The sequence below is a fragment of the Micromys minutus genome (genome assembly GCF_963924665.1).
Source record: "Micromys minutus genome assembly, chromosome: 29".
Classification (NCBI taxonomy): domain Eukaryota; kingdom Metazoa; phylum Chordata; class Mammalia; order Rodentia; family Muridae; genus Micromys; species Micromys minutus.
This window is the reverse complement of record NC_137964.1, coordinates 6865606-6892263: the sequence shown is the minus strand read 5'-3', so window position 1 is coordinate 6892263 and position 26658 is coordinate 6865606. Positions and strand designations below refer to the sequence as shown.

Genomic DNA, 26658 nt, shown 5'->3' with positions numbered 1-26658 from the left:
AACCTGGAACCACGTATTTTTTCTGAGATTTCCAATGTGCGTGTGTGTGTGTGTGTGTGTGTGTGTGTGTGTTGTACATGCATATGGAACCTAGAGGTCAATACCAGGTATCTTTCTTTAGGATGTAATTCACCTTCTATTTGAGACAGTATCTTTTCTTGGCCCCAAACTCACACATTGGACTGGCTGGCCACCAAAACTGCCCATCTTGGATTACAAACATACCTCACCATGCCCAGGTTTTTTGTTTTGTTTTAGATAGTTTCCAGAGATCAAACTCAGGTTGCCACACATGTATGGTGAGCAACTCACCAACTGAGCTACCTCCTGACTCCACTCCTATCTATTTTAAATAACAGATATACGTTATACAACCTTACTATTGCTTTACTTAATTATAACTTTTCAGTGAACAGAGCTGAGGTCTCTTCTTAAAAATCTACTGCAGATGAGTTTGCATGCTACCCATAATGCCTTTATACCACCTTGTCCCTTGGCACACAGCCTCAGACTCCACAATGTATGTAGTTACTTGTACATTTATTGGCTTGTTGATTGATTGAGACAGGGTCTCAGTATTTTGCACTGGCTGGCCTGGAACTTGCTGTGTAGGCGTTGCTGGCTTTGAACTCACAGAGGTCTATCTGCCTCTGCCTCTTGAGTGCTGGGATAAAGCTGTGCTCTCACATGCCTGGCTTCTACAGGTATTTTCACATGTCAAATTTCACTTTGGCTTGTCCAACTTTGCTCTTCTAGCATCAGCTACAACCACACTCAGTATATAGATGACTTTTAGGTCTAGCAGAAAAAACAAGAGCCCATACACGGTCACTGTCTTCTCTCTTCTTAAATTCTTCTTTCACCCTAGGGATGATATCTTTCAAATTCACAGCTTATGTTTTGATTTCTTTTCTTAGTATAAGCACACAAATAGTATAACAAGTCCTTATTTAGAGAAAACCCCCATCTTAGAACAACTACTGTGGTGGTTTGAATATGCTTGGCCCATAGGAGGTGGTGTTACTAGAGAAAGTGTGACTTTGTTAGAGGAAGTATATCACTATGGGAGTAGGCTTTGAGGCTCCTAATCTCAGGATCTGCCCAGTGTGGAAGAGAGACCTCCCTCCTTCCTACCGCAGAAGCCAGTCTCTTCCTCGTTGTCTAACTCTCAGGATGTAGAACCCTCAGCTCCTTCAGCACCATGTCTGTCTGCACTCTGTCATGCTTCCTGCCGTGATAACAACAGACTGTACCACTGAAACTGTAAGCCAGCATCAATGAAACGTTTGCTTTTATACGAGCTGATTTGGTCATGGTGTCTCTTCATGGCAGTGGCAGTGAAGCCCTAACGACAGCCATACTGCAATGCATCCTGGGAGTGCATCCATCTGGTCCACTGTGTACAGGCAACTGAGCTGTTTTTAGTCTTCTGTGATTTTAAACACCAATGCAATGAATCCCCTCACACACTTGGTTTTTATTAATCTACGTTGGGGGAAGACATTACATTGGGAAGGCTGGGACATTAAATAATAAGTGCATTTATGATTTTGCAGACTGCTGCCTAAGCCCTCCGTAGAGCAGCAGAACATTTTATATTTCTACCAGAAACACCAGAGGATGGCTGCAGCTGGGCTACAGCATGAGTCACGTGCGTGAATCTTTGTGTCAAATAGCTATGATATTTCAGTCCCCTTTGGGTTTACTTCATTCTTCTTCTTCTTATAACTCACGTGGATCACACTTTCTTATGATCAAAACCCATTTCTGTTCATTTTTCTAAGGACTTCCCTGCCCACATCTCTGCCCATCTTTCTTTCTTTTTTATGATGGATAGTTTACAAAGGTTGAGCTCCTGAAGAATGCAAGTTCTCAGACCCTGTGTGAAAGCTACCAAAGCATGGATTCTGGGGCCAGGGCCCAGTGGTTGTGTTTTTCTAAGTGTAGTGATGGCTGTAGTGCACTAATTTGAGAAGTCTTGATCTATAGGGTTGATGCAGCAGCCATAGGCTTGGAGAAGGACAGTTGGCTCATACTCCAGGAATCTTCTTTGGGTGTCTGCCTGCTTTAGTTAGTGTTTTATTGCTATGAACAGATGCCATGACCAAGGCAACATTTAATTGAGGCTGGCTTACAGGCTCAGAGGTTCAGTCCATCATCATCAAGGCAGGAACATGGCAGCATCCAGGCAGGCATGGTGCAGGAGGAGCTGAGAGTTCTACATCTTCATCTGAAGGCTGCTAGCAGAATATTCATTTCCAGGCATCTCAGACTAGGATATTAAAGCCCACAGCCAGAGTGACACGCCCACTCCAACAAGGCCACGCCTACTAATAGTGCCACTCCCCGGACTGAGCAAATACAAACCATCGCACTACCCTTGAGAAAGCTCACACAGTAAGTATAATTGGCACAGGGTAAACAGAAACAAACCCTAACTGGCCAGGAGAAAAGGTTATAGATGCAAGGCCTCCCTCTACAATATGCTCAGAGATCTCTGAAAGTGTAGCAAAGACAGGGGATCATAGAGGGCACACCTCTGGAAGAACAGAACTCAGTAATTGAGATAGATTAACTAAAATAAAACATTTCCTCCTTTATTGTATAGATGTTGAAACATTGTAAAAGAAGTTAGGTATAAGTATTTGCTATTCATAAGAATACCGCTTCAGATATTTTTCTGTTGTCTAGAGTGCTTTCAAACTACAAACACTGGCAGCCTACAAGACGGCTGTCATATAATAATAAAGATGTTTACTTTGGAGGAGCCATTCTTTAGAGTCTTTAAATTGGACTTATAGGGCTGATAATAAACATAAAAACTGTTTTGCTTGCATTTCCTAATTGTGGCTGAACTTGTAACCCCGGACATGTAATGAAAAGTCAAGCATATGATATGCACCACTTGGGTAGCCATTAGTCTGTCTTTGTTTCTAGAAACTGTTATAAATAAAGAAGCACCTGTTTGCTAGTCAGTCAGAGCCACAAGATTCCCCTAACCGCCATCACTTGACTAGCTCCCCCTCCCCTTGCTGACTCCTTATGTCCTCTGTGGACGCTCTGTCAGCAACGACTCTCCACTGGGGAAGCCCTTCATCCTGAATCCCGAGACTTGTTCGGGCTGCTTCCTTACACAACTCAGGACCACAGGCCTGGAACCTCATTCCCAAAGTGGGCTGAGCCCTCCCACATCAGGAAACTGTCCCAAGGCTTCCCTGTGGGGGATCTGGATTTTTCTCAATGTCATTCTTATTCTTGGGTGACTCTAGTTCGTAACAAATTGGCAAAACAACAACAACAAACAAACCCCAACAACAACAACAATGACAAACCCTAACCAGGTCACTCAGCTTGTAACACCACTCCCTTAAAGAACTCACAAACCCTTATGTTTGTATATGTGTACTGTGATGGATAGATATATAACTACAATAATGAGGGGGAAATATGAAGGAAAAACTTACTGGTCTGAATGAGCCGTCCACAGTGGATCTGGGCTCAGCATCCACTCCATCTTTCACAGTGCAGACAACAGAAAACTAAGAACCGTAGCCACAGACCCAGCTGCGGGTCAACAGGTTCCTTGTGTGAGATGCGGAAGAGAAACCAGGATGGAGCCAAACTCGGGCCACCTGGGCAGTGTCTGCGCACGAGCGCCTTCTTTCGAATCTCTGCATTTGTGGGCATAGGGACCTGTGCACGTGAGCACGGGGTGTCGGTGATGTTTGTGTGGAGCTAATGGTAGGTACAACCGTGGCTCTGAAGCTGTTGCTGGGACATTAAGTTCTGAGTTCTGAGGTCCAGGGTGTGCTTGCCCCAAAGGAGGAGGGGGTTTTGCGACAGTTTTAAACACATGAATATGTCGAAGCACCGTGGAAACAGATGTATTGGTATTAACTCTAAGTGCCATTTAAAACTTATCTCTCATTCTCTCTAAGTAGCTTTTGTACTCGGGGACTTTCAAAGACTTCATATTTATGCACAAAGGGCACTCCACTGTGGAGCTCCGTGCGGAAGGCAGAAGGTCTTACCAGCAGGTGTGGAAGCGGATTTTGGTGCTGGAAGTAAACTCCTTCGTGGTGTTGTTGCATTGGAGGAAGACGCAGGGGACGCCCGGCCGGCTCCCTTGGGTGTGTCCTTAGAAGGCACAGCCTGCTTCAGAGGTGCTTGCTCTTCATTCCCAAAGGTTGAGCCTGTGGGAGGCAGACAGCCTGTTAATTACAACTTTATGAAAAATGGATGGACCCTCTTGCCATCCAGGCCTGCCAGCCAATCCTAAGGCTGCCGTCTGTGGTCTGTGTCAGAACGTGCCTTCCAGTGTGTGACCCTGAAAAGTAGTTGACTGGAAATAAATGTGGAAGGACCCGCCCTAGTCAAGGACCTAAATGTCTGTCATTCAGACCCTCTGTGTGTGTTGCACACACATTGCTTACATGTATATATATATGTGTGTGTGTGTGTGTGTGTGTGTGTGTGTGTGTGTGTGTATGCATGCTGTTTTAAGGATCAGTTGGGTAGCTGATGGGGGGAAGCAATGTTCCTTTTGTGAGAACTGAGGAGAATTGAGAATTAAAACACAAGTCACCATTGCAGGGCACGAGGACTGTGCCACCAGGAGAACCAGTATGGAACTGTGGAGGTGGAGCAAGTCTATTTTTTTGTTGTTGTTTTTTTTTTTTCTGAGTCAATATGAATTTTTAATAACACACATTTGTCAAAGTCTGTACAAACCAAACATTCCTATGTCTTAAAATGTCCATTATTACAAACATACAAAGAAACAAAAGATGTTACCAAAAGTTACTCAATTACATGGTAAAATGCTGTCATGATTTAAAAAAAAAAATCAACAATTCAAGACTGAGGTTTTCTCTATCTTTCAGGAGCTCATGGTGGTTTAGAAAAATGTGTGGGTTTGCTGAATATTAAATGCCAAGACCTTAAAAAAAGTTTAGTATAAAACTAAGTAAGCCTTTGTATACTGCCACACACCACACCCACAATTTCTCAGTCTTACTTTTTGTTTTAAGAAACCATGACTGTTATTTTTTTTCTACCATTTTTTCCCCACAGCCAATGCAAATGCATTTGAAAAATATTGTATGATAGTTTATCTTTACCTAAAAGTTTCTCATTCAGAAAGGTACAAAATGATTAAGCATGGCAGTTTTCCCTGCTTAGAAGGGAAAATAGCATTCCCCACCACAGTGATACACAAACATGGTCCTTCGAATCTCCTGTCAGGAAGAGCCATTCATGTCTGGCCTCTGCTCACCTGTGTGCACGAGTCTCTTTGGAGAATGCAATCCCAAACTGCAGAGCAAGAGAACAGTGACCCTGTCCCAGCGCCACTGCCTTCATGACCAGCTCTAGCTCCAGCACCGCTGACACTCACTGCAGGGTTTGCTCTGTATCTCAGCACATACCATCCATCTCTAGGTCCTCTCACAAAGATGGAGGAGTACAGCTCCTTCCCACTCCTACTGGGTCGGATAGGGAGAAGGGCACACCCAGCAGACCTTTGGCTCCCAGTAGTGTGTTTTCTGAACATTCCCATTAAGAACAGGGAGCACACAGGATGAGGTGGAGAGAAAGGAAGGTACAGTGAAGTTCTCCCCACCATATAGCCTATGCCCAAGCAACCCATGCCAACCATCAGAAACACACAAGTAGTTCAAATCGTATCCCTCTTGAATCTGCTCATGTTATAAAAAAAACAACCCATGTTTTGATAATAACCTGGTATGACAGCTGATATAGCAAGAAACAGGAACATTTTTATAAAGAAGTGGCAGTGTGGGAATTGAAAATTATGTAGGAGGAGGAGGGGTAGACAGAGGAGGAAGTGTCCAGTACAACCTGGACAACCGTCTTTCTGCCCTACTTAAAGACAGACTGGCCAAACTCAGCAACCTCCCTTAAGCATCTCCTCACATGCTCTTCCATGGCATCTGGAGCAAGTCTAAATGCTGGAAATCTTAAGACTTGAGATTTATATCTCACCCCAAGATCACCAGGAGTGGTACTCCCTCCCTGTTTTCATGCCTGCCATGGCGCATGTAACCTGGAGACCCCTAACCAGGTGCTCACAGGTAGTCAGTCACATAGCCCAGCACCTGGAATTCCTCCCCATACACACCAGGCAAGCATCACCAGCAACTTAGCCTCAGCCAGTAGAATGTATTCACCCCCAAATCCCATCCCACTCCCCAATGTTCATATCGTTCCCCACACACATGGAATAAAGAACACACAAGGATCATCTGAGGCTGGCTGTTTTGACTCAACTGTAACACTTGGGGGAAGACTGACTCACCCAAACAATCATCACTGGACCCATGTGCCTGACCAGGCTCCTGTTGCTTGCAGAGGCCCCTGACATTGGTGTGGACCACCTAAACCTCTTCACTCCTTTTCTAGGAGCTGTCACACTATTCTGTTATTCCTGGATGAACAGACCCTTCTCCCAGACACCACTTCACCCCTTCTGGCCTCGTGAGCAACAGCGTCTGACTTTCCTGAGAAGCAGACCTCAGACCCAACCCATTTCTGACTTTGCCCATCCCTCTATAAACTGTTGTGTCCAGATGCTTGGAGAGGAAGAGGGGGAAACCTGGAACCACAGTCTACGTTTCCAGACTCATTGTGGATATTAAGATAGGGCAGCAGATGAGATCAAGGTCTGTATGTAGAATGGTACGGTGTTACGCAGATCCCATAGAAGCCCCAAGTACTTTAAGTCATGTCCAAAATTTTGATAACACCTATGTACTAATATTACAATGAAAATGCTATACAGAGAGTTATAGCAATTGAGAACGACCCTTGGGGGGCCGGAGAGATGGCTCAGTGGTTAAGAGCACTAACTGCTCTTCCAGAAGTTCTGAGTTCAATTCCCAGCAACCACATGGTGGCTCACAACCATCTGTAGTGGGATCTGATGTCCTCTTCTGGTGTGTCTGAAGACAGCTACAGTGTACTCATATACATTAAATAAATTGAGAGAGAGAGAGAGAGAGAGAGAGAGAGAGAGAGAGAGAGAATAAATGACTAAATGACTCTTGATTCAAATAAAGTTGTTTATTTTTAATCTGAGCAGTTTTGCTGTGCAGTTGGTTGATCCACAGATGTAGAACCTATAGATATCCAGTGATATCTATATGCTGCAGACATATCTCACTGGCCTAGGAAAACTGTTTCCAAGATGTGGAAATCCAGCTCATTTCATCTCCAGAAGTGGAGGCCTGCTCTTGGGGTGGAGGGTGGGAAGCTGAGACATGCACCTCTTTGAGTCTTACAGAAGCATTTGGTCTAAAGAGCTGAGAGGACTTGCATTGCTGTTTTATTTATTTATTTCTCCTGGAAATTTTTTAGTTTATTTTATGGGCGGCTTATCTGCTTGCATGTATATATACCACATGTATGCAGTAGCCACACACAGCAGGAGAGGACATGGGATCCCCCTGAGACTGGGGTTATTGATGGTTGTGTGTTAGCTGCTATATGGGTTTTAAACCTGGGTCTTCTAGAAAAGCAGCCAGTGGTCTTAACCACTGAGCCATCTGTCCAGCCCCAGCTTTCTTCATTTAAAAGGTAGAAGAAATGGATGGGCAAATACAGTTTGCCACTCCATTTAGACATAGTCTCTCTGTCCTTAGGACAGTTGGTTACAAACAACTGCTCTGACATCCTGACGATAGGGGAAACTGGAATATCAGCTTGTGTAAGGGTTGAACAAAAAAAGAAGTGTAGCCCAAACTTTTCTTCTGCGTCTTCTCCAGTGTTTGGGAGGTTTATGTACATGGCCTGTGAAAAGCAACAATAACGTTTCCTGTTAAGAGGCAAGTCTTCCAAACGGCCCTCTGGTGGGAGCTGGGGCCTATCCGCTGCTAATCAGGAGAGGCTGAGTGTACCCAGATTAGCACTTGCTTAGAACCAACCCAACATCTGCAGGATCTGAACCGTGTACCGTCAGAAAGCAGCAATGTTGGCAGAAGGAAGTACAGGACCTTGGAGTGAGAGATGAAGTGTGTTCCCATCATTTGGAAAGGAGACTCCAACATTATATGTCTACCGGGCCTGCAGAAGAACGATAGCTTTACCAAATGCTCATGATATTTGGAGATTTCATTCAAACGTTCGGAGATTGTTGCTTTTCTCCCCATGAAGACTGGAGAGTCTCCTTCAAGTCTTGAGTGGTGCAGGGAGGAAAGGCACGTTAAGAATAACAAAGAACTCGCTCCTGCTTGAAGCAGCTGGTGCTGCAGTTCTCTGCGGTCGCTGAGCATGGCTTGAAATAGTTCTATACACAGCGAAGAGAATGTGCCAGACCTCCGCAAGCCCAGAAGAGGCTCCACGATTCCACAGAACAGGGTCTACGCAGCTGCCTTTGGATGAAGCAGAAGGCAAAGTGTCTGTCCAAACCCAGAGAGGAAACAGTGCTATGAGTCTGCAAAAGGGCGAATTCAATAGCAATCCATCAATGAGCTCGGCGCCTGAAGTCAGAGATGTTCTAAGTGTTTGTGGGAGCATTTCAGAGGGGAGGGGGCTGAGCCACAGAAATGTATGTCAGGGGAATTAGCGGATGTGGAGCCTACTTCTCCCATAATAACAATCTATTCAATGATACGTGTGGTAGGAACTACACTGAGTCCCCAAGTCTTTTATTTAACAATTTATTAAAAATATCTTAAGACCTGAATTAATTCTGTGGCACTTGCAGAGTTCAAAAGTCCTGTTATCACACCCTTGTTCCATGCAAGTTATTCAGTGAACATGTCAATTGAGAGACCTGGCTGTCTTCTGGGACGGCCAGAATTTGCCCTGTGTGACAGGAAGGTATCGATTTCCCTCTGAGAAAAGGGATAAAAGTATAAAAACTTAATTCTGTTCATTACTGGTAAGACAGCACTGGCAACAAATGGGTCCACTCTTTTGAGAACTGGCTTCAGTCAGCCAGTGATCAAGGATTCAGGAAGGGAGGAGCGCTCTGAACTTGGGAGCAGCCATTGAAGTCTGTGGATGCCTGAGGACTTGACAAAGTGCAGACAGCATCAAGGTCTTGCTGGGGAAGAGCAGGAAAACAACCAGACCTAGGCAAGCTGCAGGCACAAGCAGGGAAATACACCGAGAAGTCAGGCAGCCGGTTAGGGCAAGTCCTTTACAGCCTCTGGTGCCTGGCCAGGCCCCACCCACTCTGGCCTTCTACCTCACCACAACCAGCAGAACAGCAGCGAGGATGCTCAGTCTTTGAGGGGACATCCAAGGCAAGGATGTCACGGCTCACACCTGCTACTTCCCTGCCCCTGCTTCTTCATTCATAAGAGAGGATAAGAAAATCGACTTTCGTTGGGCAGTGGCAGCGCCTCACACCTTTAATTCCAGCACTCAGGAGGCAGAGTTCAAGGTCAGCCTGGGATGCAGAGTGAGTTCCAGGACAGACAGAGCTACACAGAGAAACCCTGCCTTGAAAAACAACATCAAAAACAAAAATTAAAAAAACAATACCAAAACAAACCACACACACACACACACACACACACACACACACACACACACACACACATGAGAGAGAGAGAGAATTGAAAGAGTTAATGCCAGGAGATTGTAAATTGACACAGGAGTTGGAGAGATGTCTCACAGCATTTAAGAGCATTTGGTGTTCTTGCAGAGGACCAGGGTTCAATTCCAGGGCCCTCAACTGCCTGTAACTCTCATTCCAGAAGAACTGGTGCCCCCTTTTGCCTTTTTGAGTACTAGGCACACAATGCGGTGCATGTACATACATATATGTATGTAAAACCTCACACAGAAAATAAAAACAATTTAAAAGCTCTTGTAGGAGTTGGCAAAAGAAAACATTACTGTCTGGTACACTGTATGACCTGACGTGCTATTAACTTGCACTCTGACTTTACTTTCTATAGCTAGTTATTTTAATGAATCCATTTATCAAAGTAACCTGGGAAGTCTTCGAAGACTGACATCAGATTCTAAAGTACATGGGGGAAAAACGGTGGTGGGGTGTCAGTGAGGGAAATCCAATCATCCCTTCAAGGATGAAAGGCTGAAGAGAAAATGGAATGTAGTTGCTTTAATAAAATACAATGAACCATTTCACATAGAAAAAGGTAGGAATAATAACAAAATAAATAAATCACCAAAGCAAAGGCAGACAAGACCGTGTCGGTCCCAGTACGGTGAAATTGTCTGGATAGACGGAATCTGCCCGGAATATCCACACTTGCTTTCTAAACTGCTTGTTAGGATTCACATCAAAGAGACAAGTGAATCAGACAACATCGCTGCCCCTCCATTTTGCAAACAGCTGGATACATTACTGAGTAATTTTAAGTCTCTAACGAGTTGTAGAGTTGAGACAATTTTTTCAGCTAGTTACTGATCTTCAAGTTTTTCTTTTCTTCCCTGAGATGGCCATCCAGAGCTTCCTCCCACCTTGCTACTGGAGAGTTTAACCCCTGATCCTTTTGTTTACGGCAGAGGACAATATTTTATAGGCTGTATATTCTCAATATTAGTTGGTTTCTCACTAAGACCTGACCAGTTTTCATAAAGCTTGACAGATTCCAGAATCTCTGCTAAAAAGAAAGAACAGACCAAGTCTAGACAAGACAAAATTTTAAAAGATCTTATTTATTTCCCCTTTTTGTGGACTGGTGTTTTGCCTGCGCACATGCGCATCCGGTGCTCTCAGTGTGCACATGCGCATCCGGTGCTCTCGGAGAAGGGCAGAAGAGAGTGGGGGAATCCCCGGGAACTGGGGTTGCAGATGGTTGTGAACCACCATGTGGATGCTGGGAACCGAACCCATGTCCTCTGCAAGAGCAGCAGTGCTCTAACAACTGGTCAATCTCTCCAGCCTCACCAGACAGTTTTTATAGCGAGGCTATCAAGGGAGTAAACGTGTGTGGAATGGTGTTGGCTTTGAGATAAGATATGGATCAATGAACAGCTGGGAGGTAGTGTCACACACCTTTAACCTCAGCTTTTGGGTGGCAAAGGCAGATCTTTGTGAGTTTGAGACTAGCCTGGTCTACAGAATGAGTTTCAAGACAGTCAGGGATACACAGAGAAACCCTGTCTCTCAACTCCCACATACACACACACACACACACACACACACACACACACAAAAGAAGAAGAAAGGGGAGGAGGAGGAGGAGTAAAGGACGGAAGGAAGGAATGAAGGAAAGAAAGAAAGAAAGAAAGAAAGAAAGAAAGAAAGAAAGAAAAGCGAGATAGAAGAGTTCAGAGGTAAAGCTTCAGACGGCAGACTGAGCACCAGCCTGCCAGGCCTTTCCCTTTAGTCCTGGATGTAAACAAAACTATATTCTCCTTCCTCCCTGCTGACCCTTGTGACTGAGTTCTAGCAAATAGGCAGAAGGCCACAAATGATGCCCACCATCTTGGCCATGGTCCCTATATGCCTCCCACATTGTGCCCCCATCTATCTAACTGAATGTCTCTTGAACATCCTTGAATTTAGATGACTCAGAATCCAAGCAATTAACCCCAGGTCTTGATAGGCATGAGAACCCACACACGTGAACGTGCACACACAGACGTATAGATCATCCACACGGCAAAGAAGAAAACCAAATAGATGAATTAGGCATAATAAAAATAACACTTAAAACCCCGTGTGTTTTAAATACACTGGTAATAAAATGAACAGACAGCCTACAGAATTAGAGGAAATATCAGATGAGGGTCTAGGATGTACAACATATACTTACAAACTTGGCAACATACAGACATTCAACCTCATTTTAAAACCAGCACCAGATTTTAAAAAGGTACTTCTCGAGAAAAGGTATGTGAATGAATCATACAGAAAGGGACTCAAGAGTCGCTGGGAAACGGCAAGGCCAGCCCACAGCAAGACATCATGATCCATGTGGTAGAAATGGGGCTGTGGTTTAGCCTGTAATATGCTTGCAGCACAAGCATGTGGACCCCAGTTCAAATCTAGTGTAGCTTATCTCTGTAATCCCAGCAAAGGGATGAGGTGTGGGCAACAGAGACATGTGGATATGGGAGGCTGGCTGCTCCCTCACGGAGCCGTGAGCTTCAGGGTCAGTAAGGAAGCTATATCTCAAAGTAAAGTGGAGAGGGCTGTAGTGAGATGCCCAACGACCTCTGACCGTAACACAGGCACGTGTATCAGGGAGCTCACACGCGCATGTGTGTGCACACATCCACTCACACAGGAATAACTATAATATACACATATGTTGCTGCTGTAAAGCATTGTTCTGGAAATTGTCCATTATCCTCTCAAAATGTTACCTGTACCACGGGACCAATAGTTAGGTTCTAAGGATGTGCCGAAGAGAAATGAAAGCATATGTCCACCCTAAAACGTGTGCATAGGTGTCGGTGGAGACATTGTTCCTGATTGAGTGGAGAACTCTAAATGACCATCAAATAATAAATAGAAGGGAAAATATGCTATATCCAGACAATGGAATGTTAGTCAGCTACCACAGGAAAGAATGGAAGACTGACAATAGTGTATTAAGAAGCCAGATCTAAAGGGTTAGATGCTGTATGGCTCCATTTATTTGAAATGTCCAGAATAGGTCATGTTAGGTGGAGCAGGTGATGGGGTGTGGATTCTGACAAACATGGAGTTTCTTTGGGGAAAATAAATTCGACTTTTGTCTCATATCCTTGTGAACATACTAAAGCCGTGGGGTGTATACACTTGGAAGGGCAAACTTTATGGCATTTGAATTATATCGTAATGAAATTAATCTTATTCTGATGTTCCCTCATGTAGGCTTTGATTCAGTGCTAGGTCCTGTACTCTTCCCGGAAGCTACAATGAATCCGTAAGAGTTTGCTTTGGCAAACTGTTTCCGGCTGGTATATAACACAAAAGAATGATCCCCAGCAAACACATCCCTCATCCCTCCTGGAAAGGAAAGTGATAACTTCATCCCTGGATCCCTTCACCCTCCTCATCTGCCCCTATGCCACTTGGGCCACCATGGCTGTCATTGTCTTGATGTGTTCCTCCAAATTCAGATGCTGCAACATAAGGAGGCCTTCGAGAGGATTGGCCACCAGGCCTCTCTCCATCTCTGTGAATGGAGTTAAGAACATAACAGCTTTTTACCCTTCACGATCTGTGGTGAAGGGTGTGATGCATCCCCACCATGGAAGATGCACCCCAAGTGTGGGCTGCTGAAATCTTGGACTTACTGGGATTTACAAGGCACATTTCTGTTCTTTAAAAACTCTAGCTTGTGGTATTTTGTTAGAGCAGAACAGAGCAGAGCAGGATATTCAGGCTTGGATCAAAAAAAAAAAAAAAAAAAGTCTATACTAAAGAAAGATTCTTGTAGGATTCTGGAGACTGAGAAAAATAGGAATAGATTTATGGGATGTTCACCATCACCACGAAAAGGATGGAGTGGTGCCCTATCCTTCAACGGACATCAGGTTGAAACTTTGGGATTTCCATCCACACTCAATGGTCTTCTCAATTCCTCACTTACTGGGAAGGCCAAAACAAAATATTACAAAGAGGAATTAATTATGCAGGAGGAGGTGGAAAGACTGTAGGAGCCAGAGTACCAGGAAGTCTGACCTGAGACTGTATCTCCTAGACATGGAAGGGAAGCTAGCACCAAGCTACCCCGATAATATGGCTGCCTCAACAAGATCTAAACAGTGGTGTCATCAACAGACAAGCTAACATGGAAGAGGGGCAAATCTCACAGGGTCTCACCCCTGGAGAAAGAACTATATAGACCCCTGGAGAAAGAACTATATATAACTCATGACTCTGAGAGAGGGGGAGCTAGCCTCTCCCAGGGATGAGCCCCCCTAACCTGACCTCTAAGTGGCAGACCTTAAGTCATATACAGACAAGCAACTCTAGATGATCTCAGCAGAGTGCATTTGTATATTTATGTGCACATGTAACTGTATATGTAACAGGAATAATTTTTACAATAAAGGAGGCCATGAATCTGAGAGGGGGGTGGGGGAGGCATGGGCGGAGCTGGAGGGAGGAGATAAATGCTATGATAACACTTTAATTTTTAAAAATCTCAACAAAAAGAAGAATTAATAGAAATGAAGGTCATAAACTAACCAGACTAAAATGAGTTTCTCACAGAAAGGGGGAGTTGTAGAAAAAAGTAGAAAACTATTAATAATGTAAGCATATTATAGCAAAGTCTAAGAAAAGTGTTTCATTGATTTTGAATATTTATCCCAACTATGATGATTAAGCTACTCTCTTGACTGACTCTTTAAGGACTATTCCCAGGCAATCACACTGTATAATGTTCTAGGTGCATGATTAACCAACTGATGCATATTTCATTCATTTAATGGCATTTATTACTTGGTGACAAAATTCAGCTTAATTATTAAAGTGCCAAATGAATGTTTCATGTCCTGCCTTCTGCATATTTTAACTCAAGTGCCATGGCTGGCGTGCGGAATCTCCCTCGCTGGATTATATGCTAAAGCCCAGGTCTCCAGCTGGTGGAATTCTTTTGACAGTTTCTAAAAACTTTGGGAGGTGGGGTTTGGCTGTAGGAAGGTCACTGAGGGTGGATCCTTGTGTATTATTCTTGGTCTCTTCTTACCACACCGTCTTCCTGTGGGAGGCCCTCCTCTACCATATATCCCCACCATCAGCTAAATAAAACCTCTGCATTACCTATGTCAGGGGGACAACTGAAACACTGGGTATATGTGGTACACACACACACACACACACACACACACACACACACACACACACCTAGTGTATTGACTGTCTACCTGACATAGATGTGTGTGCATGTGTGTGTATATATAGAGATATGTATATATGTATTACACATATGTATATGTGCATATATGTGTGTGTGTATGTATGCATGTGTGTATGTATGTCTCATACTAAAGGGTGAACTGGACACATCACCGAACAAGCACCTAACATTGCTATTATTAGCATTACAAGTCCACTTGCACCGGCTACTTTCCTTATTGCTGCGACAGAACCTTTGGCAGAAGCAACTTAAGGAGGAGATAAAGTCTCATGGTGGGGAAGACATGGAGGTAAAGTGGCTATGAGAGTTCATAGTTTGCTCATGGCTTTGTGGACAGGATTTGGAGTGCCCAGGCTGGGACAGGAAGCAGCTGTTGTATTTGAGACTTAACCCCAGAAGCTTACATCTGTTATTCAGGTCACAGTACCAAAGGTGCCCAGGCAATGCCTTTAGCTGGGAACTAAGGGTTCAAGTTCAAGAACTTGTGATGGGAATGTCACATCATGCAATTGGCCTTTATAAGTTCCTAGTCGTCTCCTGATATGAAATACATTCAATTAAGACTTTCTCATGGCTTGGTCTTTAAAGACTTGTATTTATTTAATGTGCACAGGTGCATTTATCTGCATATATGTACATCTACCGTGTATGTGTAGCCCCTGAGAAGGTCAGAAGAAGGCGATGGATCCCCTGCAACTGGAGTCACTGTTCACTGCAAGCCACTGTGCGTGTGGTGGGGCTTGAGCAGTAAGAGCTCGTCTCTCCATCCTTAAATTCTTAGAGTTTTTTTTATCCCAACACTTCAACAGTCTAGTCCAACAGCTTGACATACAAGAGGAGCTCCTCATGGTGATAACAAACACTAGGTTGCATATACCCAATACCCAATGACGATGAGCAAACTTTCCCCCTACATAAAAGAGGAACCGTGGCCATAACAAGGGAAGACTGGACCGAAAGCAACACCAGACCCTGCCAGGGGCTCCTGCAGACTCCCACAGCTAGCTCCTAACTCATGGTCACAGATTTGACCCTGGTTGGTCTTGCTGAGTCCACACAAATAGCAAATCCCCGTGAGACTTATTGATATCTATTTGTTTGAAGGGGAAGGGTGAAGAGGGTTTCAAGGGAGTCAGAAGAGTATGTAAAACATACACCTGTGGAAATATGAATAGTAATAATAATACTTAAACATTTTAAATTTGGAAGGAAAGAGACTCAGCAGGGCAAACACCAACTTCTGTAGCCACATGTGCAGGGCTCAGGGTTCCATCCTGTGAGCTTGGGTGACCTTGGTCAGCCTTACCCTTATAGTCTCAGCTGCCTGTTTCCTGCAACCTTACCAGGCATAGTAGAAACTGTAAATGGTAGGATTCAGCCCCAAGGCTTCTGGTCCTATCGTGCACAAGAATGTATGTGAGAAACACCTGCTGTCTATACAAATCAAATACCGGACACAAACCTGTCCCATGGCACCACTGTGTCCTGCCACAACCATGTCTCCACCTCAGATCTTAAATTCACAGACTCCCTAAAAGCTTCACACTTTCCCCAGCACTTCCTGTGGACTCATGCATTCATGAATAAAGTATGAACATCTGTACACACGATAGCATATTGGTTTTTGAAGTATTTTCAAAGGATTAAAGCCAATACACAAAAAGAAGAGATTCAGAGGTGTAGCCCTTAGCAGGTAGGGCTGGGGCTGAAGTTCACTGGTAGAACACTTGCATAGTGTATAGAGGGCTTCAGGTTTGCTCTTCTCAGCACAGAATTTTTTTAAGGAGGAAAAGATATCAGAGCTTATCTACAACTCAGTGGGTTTTGCTGGCTGTCATGTGCTTCCTACTCAGGTGAAGAACAACTCACCCAATTCTTCAATTCTTTTCTCATATACTAGATTTCGGTTCTGACTTTAGGCTCATGTGCTTTGTTAGTGTCTGGGCGCCACAGTCTCAGAAGCTAATCACTAACTTGGCCTGGGTCCAAATCTGTCTCATCTCATAAACATTAAGGTTAAAGTTGTTCCTTAAGAGGGTCACCACCAAGAGCAGACTGGACACAGTAAAAAAACATAGCACACAAGAGCACAGAAGGACAGACAGATCAGAAGAGCTGTTTCAACAAATGCAGAAAAGGCCTGGAACACACTTCAGTATGTCTTTGTGAAAAGAGCCCTGGAAAGGTAGAACAGTGGGAACTACCTAGTCAGAATTCGGGTTGTATATGACACACTCAGGCCACTGCATGAGTAAACAATCAAGGAATTCTTGCAGTGGGTTTGGCCTAATGCTGGCTGCACATATTATGTTAATTTAGGTCCCTCAAATTGTTTGTGTGAGAATCCTACATTGGAATGTAAAACACTGGGGGACCCTGCCTCCAGTTGTTTCTGACTGGTAAGCAAAGTTACCAGCAACCAATGGCTGGGCAGGACAGACAGAGGTGGGGCTTTTAGGATTCTGACGGGACAGGTAACATGATATGCCAATTCCTTCACTTGGGAATTGGCTTAGACATAAAAATGTCTCTGGCTAAAACTTCAGCTAAAATTAGCCTGTGAATCTTGTTGGTTACAGAATCCTTGAAATTCATCATGCAAATCCCTCACATGGCATGAATGAAGATTTATCACATAGCTTATTGATAAAATTAATTCATTAAAAAGATAGTTGTCTGTCACCTGCTCAAACAAGGAACAAAAATTCATCCTTAACTGATTTGTACACCTTACACAATCCATACGAATATCTTTATAGAACTAAAAATTTGGTTGTAAGATTCATATATTGCAGAACAAAACACCAAGACATGGTTCTGAGAAGATCCATCCTCAGGGATGCTGGGATGTTTGTCTGCAGGGATACTGGGATGTCTGCAGGGATGCTGGGATGTTTGCAGGGATGCTGGAATGTCTGCTGTTCCAGCTCTCTGCCAGATCCTGCCTCACCTGGTGCTGTTTCCAGAAACGGGCTAGCACAACAGCTTCAAGAATAGCTGCTGATTCCCGATGACTTCATCATCCAGTCTTTCAGACGGATCCAGTCAAAACTTCAGTCAAGCCCTAACTACTTTCTAAACACAGAGAGATTGAATAACAAACACGAAAGCTAGCTTTCTTAAGTCTAACCAATTTTTCCAATTCCCCCTTAAAAATAATTTATTGCTCCTATTCAATAGGAAGAAGCCATGGAGTGTTGTGGTCCCTGATCCTTGCTTTTGGGTGTCTGGTTATGGTTATTTAATAAATTACAGATAGGTTGTCATTTTAAGAGATAATTTTTAAATGGTCATAATTTTGGACCAGGTAGAAACTAAATAGAGAGCTCAGACTTGGGGATTTCTGTTTTTGTTTTCTTCTCTATCCTTTCTTTCTTACATAAAGGGAGGGAGGTTGAAAAGAAAAAAGAGGGATAGAGTACTATTATAAGAAATTAGATAAATTGGAATAGATTACTAAATTTACTCTTAAGCAAAACATTTTATATTTTTGCTTACATTGATAAAAATCTTTACATTTTGATGCAGAATTGAAGTTATATTTTCTTACATTGGTATAGAGTTTATATATTGATAGAGGTTTAAGGTATCATTGGTATAAATTTTTGTATATTGATTCAAAATTAAAAATTAATTTGTTACTCCTAGAGAGGGACTCTGCCTATACAACTCATTTTAAAATATAAGGCCTGGATATAGTCCTTCTAATAGATGCTATTAAAAACTGTTTAAGATGATTAAGTAGTACAAGTTAAGGCCAGATATCAAACTCATGGTAATATTAGGTTCTAATTTAACTATAATAAAGTGTTTTCAATATTATTCAAATAGAAACAACTAAGAGTAGTCAAGGTTTAACAGTTTGGACATTTTATATATAGAAAGATAGTTTTCAAAACCATCAAAGATCCATAGAACATGACATTTAAAATAATTCCATTATTAGTTGATCTTTTGACTAGGAGACATATCTACTCCTGACAGTACCTCTGTCCCACTTCAAAAACGATATTAAACATCATTACCTCCATATAGAGTTGCTCCAATTGTGGCATTAAACCCACTGGGCAAGAATTGCCCTAATTCATCTACAGACAAAAAATACTGTCCAGAAAGGACACATAGTGTGAGATAGTCGATGACTTAGTTCTGCCAAGACAGGATAAGTTAGTCCTTCATAATCACTGCCTCACTTAAGGTCTGTCAGATGGCTCTGGGCTAGAAGGATAAATACAGGTGCTTCAGCATTACGAGGAGTATAGGAGACTGACCAGGCCGTCAGCTGTCTCTACAAATTGTTTAAGTTTTGGAAGATATGTTTTTGTGCTTTCTATATATTCTGGTAACATTTATTTCATTCTTGGATCTCTGACAGGGTTGAAGACTAGTTATAGTCTCGTAATCAAACTTGAAGTCATTTAACATTAAGGAAGATGATCTAGATTCAAAAGGGTGGTTTTTAGATGGGTAATACAAATGAAAATCAACATAATTCAGACACAAAATTGTAAACTCTTCAAGTTAGGATAGATAATAGAGTAATTTATTTAAATCGCCAAATATGATGGGCTGGATATTATAAGTACATATCATACATCACAATTTACATAATTGTTAAAAGTATGTCCAACATGTATCTGAGAGAAAAGAGCCTTTTTAAATGGACAAAAGGGGGAAATGTTGTGGGCTTGGCCGAATGATGCTCATGTTATGTTAATTTGGGTTCCCCCAAAATTGTTTGTGCAAGAATCTGCATGTTTACATGTAAGACACTTTGGGACCCTGCGCCCGGTTGGTTCTGATTGGTAAATAAAGTTGCTGGTAGCCAATGGCTGGGCAGAGCAGACAGAAACAGGACTTTTAGGATTCTCAGGCTAGGGGAAAAAGAAGGAGGTCAAAGAAAGAGATCCACCATGTTGGGAGTAGGAGAAGAAAGATGCCGTGCCTGAAAAAGCTGCAGGGCAGAGAACATAGCTTCCATGTAGAAGCTGGTGCTTCTCGGTCTAAGAGAGCTACATATCTGGGTCTGAGACAGCCAAGATCACATGTAAAATTTAGTAAATAATAACTCAGAAATTTCAGAGGAAGGTAGACTGGCTAGATAGAGGTTAAAAAGTGGTCCAGCCATTGAGCTGTTTCAGACTTAAGAAAATATTAAGGCTGTGTGTATGCGTCTTTTATTTGGGAACACAAAACAATTGAGTGGGTAGTGAGGAACATGCCACCGCTGCTGGGATCAATTTGAGTAGCTTTAATTAGATAATACTACACATTCCATTTAAATCTGAAACGACAAGCAATTTCACTCTCGCCAGCTTGCCCCATTCAGTGTTTAAAGTTTCAGAGGAGCAAAATGAGAGAAAGAATTGGAAAATGATGAAAACAAAAAAAAAAAAAAAAAAAAAAAAAAGAAAGAAAAAAGTTCAATCAGCTGTTCCCATTTGCAGGTAATTCAACCCTATATTTAAAAGACCCTGAAAACTCTGCCAGAAGATTAGTAAAGTGATCAGAATTTTCAGCAAAACACAAGAACAGAAATCAACATAAGACACATAGTAACTTTTCTGTATGCCAACAACAAATTCGATAAAAAGTAACCAAGAGGGAAACTCCATTTGCAAAAGTTTTAAAAAACGAAACACCTCGAAATAAGCTTATCTAAGGGGGTGTGAACCTTTACAATGATGTAAGGAAAGATGAATCACCATGCATTGCTGGTGCAGATATGTGTGTGTGCTCCCACTGTGGATATTAGCATGGAGTTTCTGTATATAACTCATAGCAGCCTCTTATCATATGACCCAGAGATACCTGCGTGCATCTGATGAATTCTGAGTCCTCACAGCACAGAGACACATACTTGCACATCCACAATTACCACTGCAATGTCTGAGATAGTCAAGCTACGGAACCAGCCTAGCATCCATCAGCAGGTTGGTACAGGGGCTCTCAATTTGTGGGTCAAAAGTCATCTGGAGGTCACACATCAGACATTTACATTATGATTCATAACAGCCACAAAATTACAGTTATGAAGTGGCAACAAAGTTCTACAGTTGGGGGGTAGTCACCACAGCATGAGGTGTTAGAGGGTCACAGCATTGGGGAGGCTGAGAACCGCTGGGTTACTAGATAAAGAGAATGTTGTATATGTACACAATGGATTTTATTCAGTGATATGAAAAACCTAAACTTATCTCATGGTGGAGAACAGATTAGAGAAGAGCTCACCATGTTAAATGAAATAAGCTAATTGTCAGAAAGACAAATACCATGTTTTCTTTCAGAGTCTGAATCTAGACTTAAACTCACACATGCGTGTGTGACAAGGAATAGCTTGGCTATCACATCAAGATGGGATTTTTTTTTTTAAATAAAGATTTCTTATTTTATATGTATGTGTGTGTTGGCATAAATTTATGTGCATGCAACTTCCAAAGAAGCCAAGGGGAATGTCAGATCACCTGGAACTGGATTACAGATGGTTGTAAGCTACCAAGTAGGTGCTGGGAATTGGATCTAGGTTCTCTGCAAGAACAACCAGTGCTCTTAAATGCTAACTCATCTCTCCAGTCCCAAGTAAGATTTCTTATAATTGTAGCAAGTATTATATTTAGCAGCTTTTTGGAACAAGAAGAAGAAAAGACAGAAGAGGATTTTGGGGGTACAGGAGGTGACCAGAGATGGTAGGAGAGGAGTAGTTGAAGGACTTATTTACGGTACAATGTGTATGCTAATGCCATAAGAAAACCTATTACTCTATATACTAACTAAAAACTTAATTAAGATGAGAAGGCTAGGCTGATTCTATGACAGATTTCAAACTGGCAGGTAAAAAGACTAGGCCTAAGAACAGGACACGTGCAGGCAAGCCCCAACAAGTTATTACAACAAACCAACCAACCAACCAACCAACCAATCAACCAACCAACCCTACAGGCTCATGCACCATAATGGTTCTGGAATGCCTAGAGATAAAGTAAGAATTCCAAGTGCTTTAAGTCAGGCCTAGGAGCTCACTTGGTTGTCTCTCCTTCTTGGAATGAGAGACCCCTGCATGCTGGATTTCTGCAGAGTAAAACCATTCCTTGTTTTGCATACTGTTTGAATCTGGGATACCATCCTTCAGAGAACAATGGACCCTTACAAAAGGAAAAATAAAAAAGTAAAGGTGAACCAGCATTGAGGGAACTGAGTCACTGGCTTTGATACACCCAGGAACCCAGTGTGGACCCTAGTGGGAAGCCTATCAGACTAGCTGTTTTCCTTGCTGTCCTTCATTAGCTGGACTGCCTCAGGTTTCCCATTTTTCCAGGAAACCCACAGTGATGTCTCTCTGGAGGCTGGTTGTGAAGAGAAGCATTGAGAATTATGGCTCCCTCTCTGTCCATCTTTCCCCAGGAAGCAAGCATTCTAACACACAGGAAAAGAGCCCATGTCCTCCTTCCCTTAGCACTGATGTTAGCTTCTTATTGTGCTAGAAGGTTGCCTCAGAGCCTTCTTCTACCCAGCATTCTGGGTGACCAGGAAATGATGTCCACCCATAGACTAGAGGCTACTAACCCATCCACCCAAGGTCCTCAAACAAACAAGCACTGTATCTGTTGAGCTTTGGTCTATTGCTGAGTATTGTAAATCTAAATTCTATACCGGAAGGTCTAGGCTTAAGGGTGACTTCTGTTTACAAGTTTCTGTTGTGCAAACCTTGTTCATTGACTTAAAACTATTGGTTAAATAAAACTGGCTACAGCCAATTACTGGAGGGATTAGAGGTGGGTGGGGAGGAGTGACCTGGTTGGAGGGAGGGAAGCCCCCTGAGGGGAGAGGAACCCTGAGCTCACTGCCAGGAGAAACAAGTATCTGGGGTACACTGCTGGGGAGGCAGCCAGGCCTGCAGTTAGAAGGGTGAATTAGGGGTGACTCCCCAGTAATTGTCAAAGTCGAATTAAATAATCATAGTCTGAGCCTCATTTATTTGTAAGCTAGTCAGGGACAAGCTAAAATTGATCATACAAGCTGTGCTGAATCCTTCCTATAGAGTATGGACTTTCAAGCTCATCAGGATGCAAGGCCACAGCAAGGTGTTTAATGGTCAGACTATTAAGAGTACCATACAGTACCATTGTAAAGAGCTCACACTTTATCTCAAGGCTAAGTCTGAAAGTTAGCAGTGACTTCTTACAGGAAAGTTGATTGAACCTCTTCTCTGAGTTGGCTTTTAAAGAGTACTCCATCATAATGTTAGTCTGAGGACAAAATGGAAAGATATGCATAGCTCTTCAGGGAGTACCCAGTACTCATCAAATGTTGACTGTCACACCAATGGTGGTGGCATGAAAATTAGTGTCATTGAGTGTTGACTGTCATACCAATGGTGGTTGAGTGAAAATTAGTGTGGGAGTTTGTTCAATTCCCCTGTGGTTTGAATATGGTGTTTCTTCACTGAAACTCATGTTGAGGCTTAATTCTTCACGATAGCAGTATGGGGTGGGGCTGATAGGAGGTGTCTGGTTGGGGGGTGAGGGGGTGGTAGAACCCTCACAAAGGGAACACTGGCTTTATATCACAAATGGTCTAGTTGCTGCTGGAGTTTGGCCCATTTTCTCTCTTGTCCTTGTCCTGTTTGTCTACCAGCTTCTCTCTCTCTCTCTCTCTCTCTCTCTCTCTCTCTCTCTCTCTCTCACACACACACACACACACACACACACACACACCAAGCCCTTACTACAAACTGGTCAGGTGTCAGACATGCCAAGATGATGCCTTTGGGCTTTCTGAAGCATGAGACCAAATAAACCCTTTTTTTTTATTAAAAAGAAAAGAAAAAACCTAGACAGTTCCAAGTATTCTGTGATATCTAGTAATTGGGAAAGACTAATAAAGTTCCTTTGTGGTGTTTCAAAACTGCTCAAATAGAGAGAGATGGTTATCCAAGGAGGTAAAGATGAAGGGATGCATACATTGACTCTCTCTGCCACAGAAGCTATCACAGAGGGCCAGTGTCAGCATCACCTAACCCATAGCTTTTGAACTCCTGGCACAAAAATATGACTCAAAAATCTCCTTTGCTCTGCTAAATTCTCTTTAGTGTTTGTCAGGTCATCTTTGCAAAGGCAAGAACAGTCAAATATTGATGGGGGTTAGTTACTTAAGAGATGGAGGGTTAATAAGATAAATCAGGAGATCTTTGTGTAATCAGAAGCCACTTTGTACCCTTCCTCTTTTGTATCAAGTAGGGTCACTGTAGTACATCTTTTTCCTATCTTAACACTTAAGCCATTATCCACAAACACATCTACAGTGGATTCCCATTATAGGACTCCTTTGGTAGTTAGTATCTCTGGGAGATATTAAAACTCTGAATATTTTAATTATATGCTTGATGTGGGAATTCTTAAAAAATGAGATCATATGATTTGAACTCAATTTAAATTCTGCTGAAGGTATGAGCATGGTGTAAGAAATTATACACATGATCAAGGGTTTTTATAGGGTTGCTCTTAGAGAGAGCTGGTTATCAGACTTCTGGTCTAAGGTTTTTTTTGGTTTTATTATTTATTTATCTATTACAGATCTGTTTAAATAGTCACTTTGAGACATTTGAGGTAATTCATGGATTTATTCCATGTCAGATGCCCTAATTTGGCAGTAAATTCCATTGGGATCTTGAGGGAAAAAAATATCAACTATTAAAAGGTGGGTCATGATTACTGAACCCGAAACATTCCCCCGTGTATGTACAGGTACCCTACCTCCAAGGATTAGCCTAAATATTCAAGCAAAGCGAGATTTCTACTCTTATGACTTCTTTATTATTTTTAAGTGAATGTGTTCCCCTGTGTGAGTTTATGTGCAATATGTGCATGCAGTACCTGCAGACACCAGAAGAGGGCATTAGATCTACTGGAATTGGAGTTATAGGGAGTTGTGGGCCATCAAGTGGGTACTGAGAACCAAGTATAGGTTCTCTACAAGAGCAGCAATCAGTCTTAATGCTGAGTCTTCTTTCTAGCCCCAAGACGAAATTCTTGTAAAAAGAGTGGCCTAGTTAGCATCCTCTGGGAAATATGAAACCTTTAAGCAGGAGAAAAAATTGAATGGCCTCCTAGGAAATGAACAACATATTGGTTTTGATGTTGGTGTGCCAGACAGTAAATCAAAATATCACTTCTCCTGTGATTTCTAAGCAATATCTTCTTCCCCTTCTGGGTACTAGAACATTTCCTCAGGGTCCATGGGGATAGTTGTTGGGAATTAAACTCAGGACCTCTGGAAGAGCAGCCAGTGCTCTTAACCACGGAGCCATCTCTCCAACCCTAGGTTAATCTTTCAGACAAAGAGGGAATGGGTGATATACCTTTCCAGTCTTGAGACAACTGTAGCTGTTCTTAAACAGAGGTCTCTCTGCTTCTCACATTTACGATTCCCCTTAGTGCTAACCAGAACCTAGAAAGTTGGGCTGAAATATCCCAGACCTCTGAGAGCTGAGTAATGCTCCAAGAAAATGTATCTCGCTAACGGGAATAACACTTGCATCGGGGACCCAGCAGATGCTGAAGGTGATGCTACAGAGGCATTTACATCACAGTTTAGAGCAGACCCACTTCCTCGCCAGAGAGTCCCAAGCTGGCCTAAAACTCCATACAGAACTGACAATGTCCCTGAACTCCAGATTCTCCTGCCTCTGTCCCCTACGTGCTGGGGTTGCAGATGTGAGCCACCACACCTTGTTTTAATAATATTTTTAAAAATAAAATCACATGATTAAATGACCTCACATATAAAAATACCAGGTAGCTTAGATCCTGGAGCCATCTGACCTGTAGTTAGACTGAGATGTGTAGTTTGGGATTGGCCAAGAGTTTGAGTGACTACCCTAACCTACCTTAATCTAGTAGGCAGATTTTAAGGTATAGAGATTACTGCATTCACAAATATACAAAAAGAAGTGAATTCTACCACTCTGGGATCCCACTGGGATGCTGGATCCCTGTGGTCAGTCACCAAACCCCATGGTAAATGTACCACAGCACTAAGTATGGGCATGTTAGGGACAGTCATGAACAAACAACGTAGGGACTTAAACAAACACACCTTGGATTCCACAAACAGTTGAACTTCACAGGACTGTGCTTGCCCACCATACCCCAAAGGATGATACTTATCTACCACTGTGATGGAAGATGTTGTATAGGTACTAGACTGAGACTGGGACAAAGATCAACATGGTGTGGGCTGGAAAGAAGGGAGAAAATGTGCACTCACTGCAGTTCCACGCTTACTGCAGCCCCTTCTTACCCAGACTGCAGCAAGACTGAGTTCTAGGTAGTGCAGCACCCTCCTGAACGACCCCCAGGCACACAAACCAGAACCTCATATGGAAAAAAGCCAGCTCTTCTGACCTCTCATTGTTCTCCTTACCTAGGACTATAAAGAACCATCCATTTTGGGTCCCCCCCACACACAATTTCTCTGTCCCCTCCCCCGTGCCTGGGGGCTAGTGACTGTGGCTGGAGAATTGTCCCAATAAACCTGAGCTTGATTGTTGCCAGTTCAGTCTGGTCTGGTCACTCCCCGTGGCCCCCAACCTCTCAGTGGGGAACAGGAATAACTATGTTATGAACCAGACTACTCCCCTTAAGTGTGAACAGAATGAACATGGGGCCACCCTAGAATGGAGATGGTGGTCAGGTGGACATAGGTTGCCCAGAAGGGTTTAATTACGCATCTTCCATCCCCTGCCCCAACACTTCCTGCGCTTAAACCTACAATATGAGGATCACCTACTATTCTTCTAAACATGCCACATCAATTAAATTTCCTCTTTTTTTTTTTCTGCTTCCCACCCCCACTCCAAAGA

At 42.8% G+C, this 26658-nt stretch overlaps 1 protein-coding gene across 1 annotated transcript in view; it reads right to left on the bottom strand.

Moving 5' to 3' along the window:
- Window positions 1–26658, bottom strand: part of MTUS2 (microtubule associated scaffold protein 2) — a gene marked incomplete at both ends in the record, with an annotated part of 226217 nt that overhangs the window by 96402 nt on the left and 103157 nt on the right. Inside the window, one exon of the mRNA XM_080941222.1 lies at window positions 4032–4193. Coding sequence (XP_080797348.1) covers window positions 4032–4193 — 162 coding nt within the window. The remainder of the gene's footprint in view (window positions 1–4031; window positions 4194–26658) is intronic.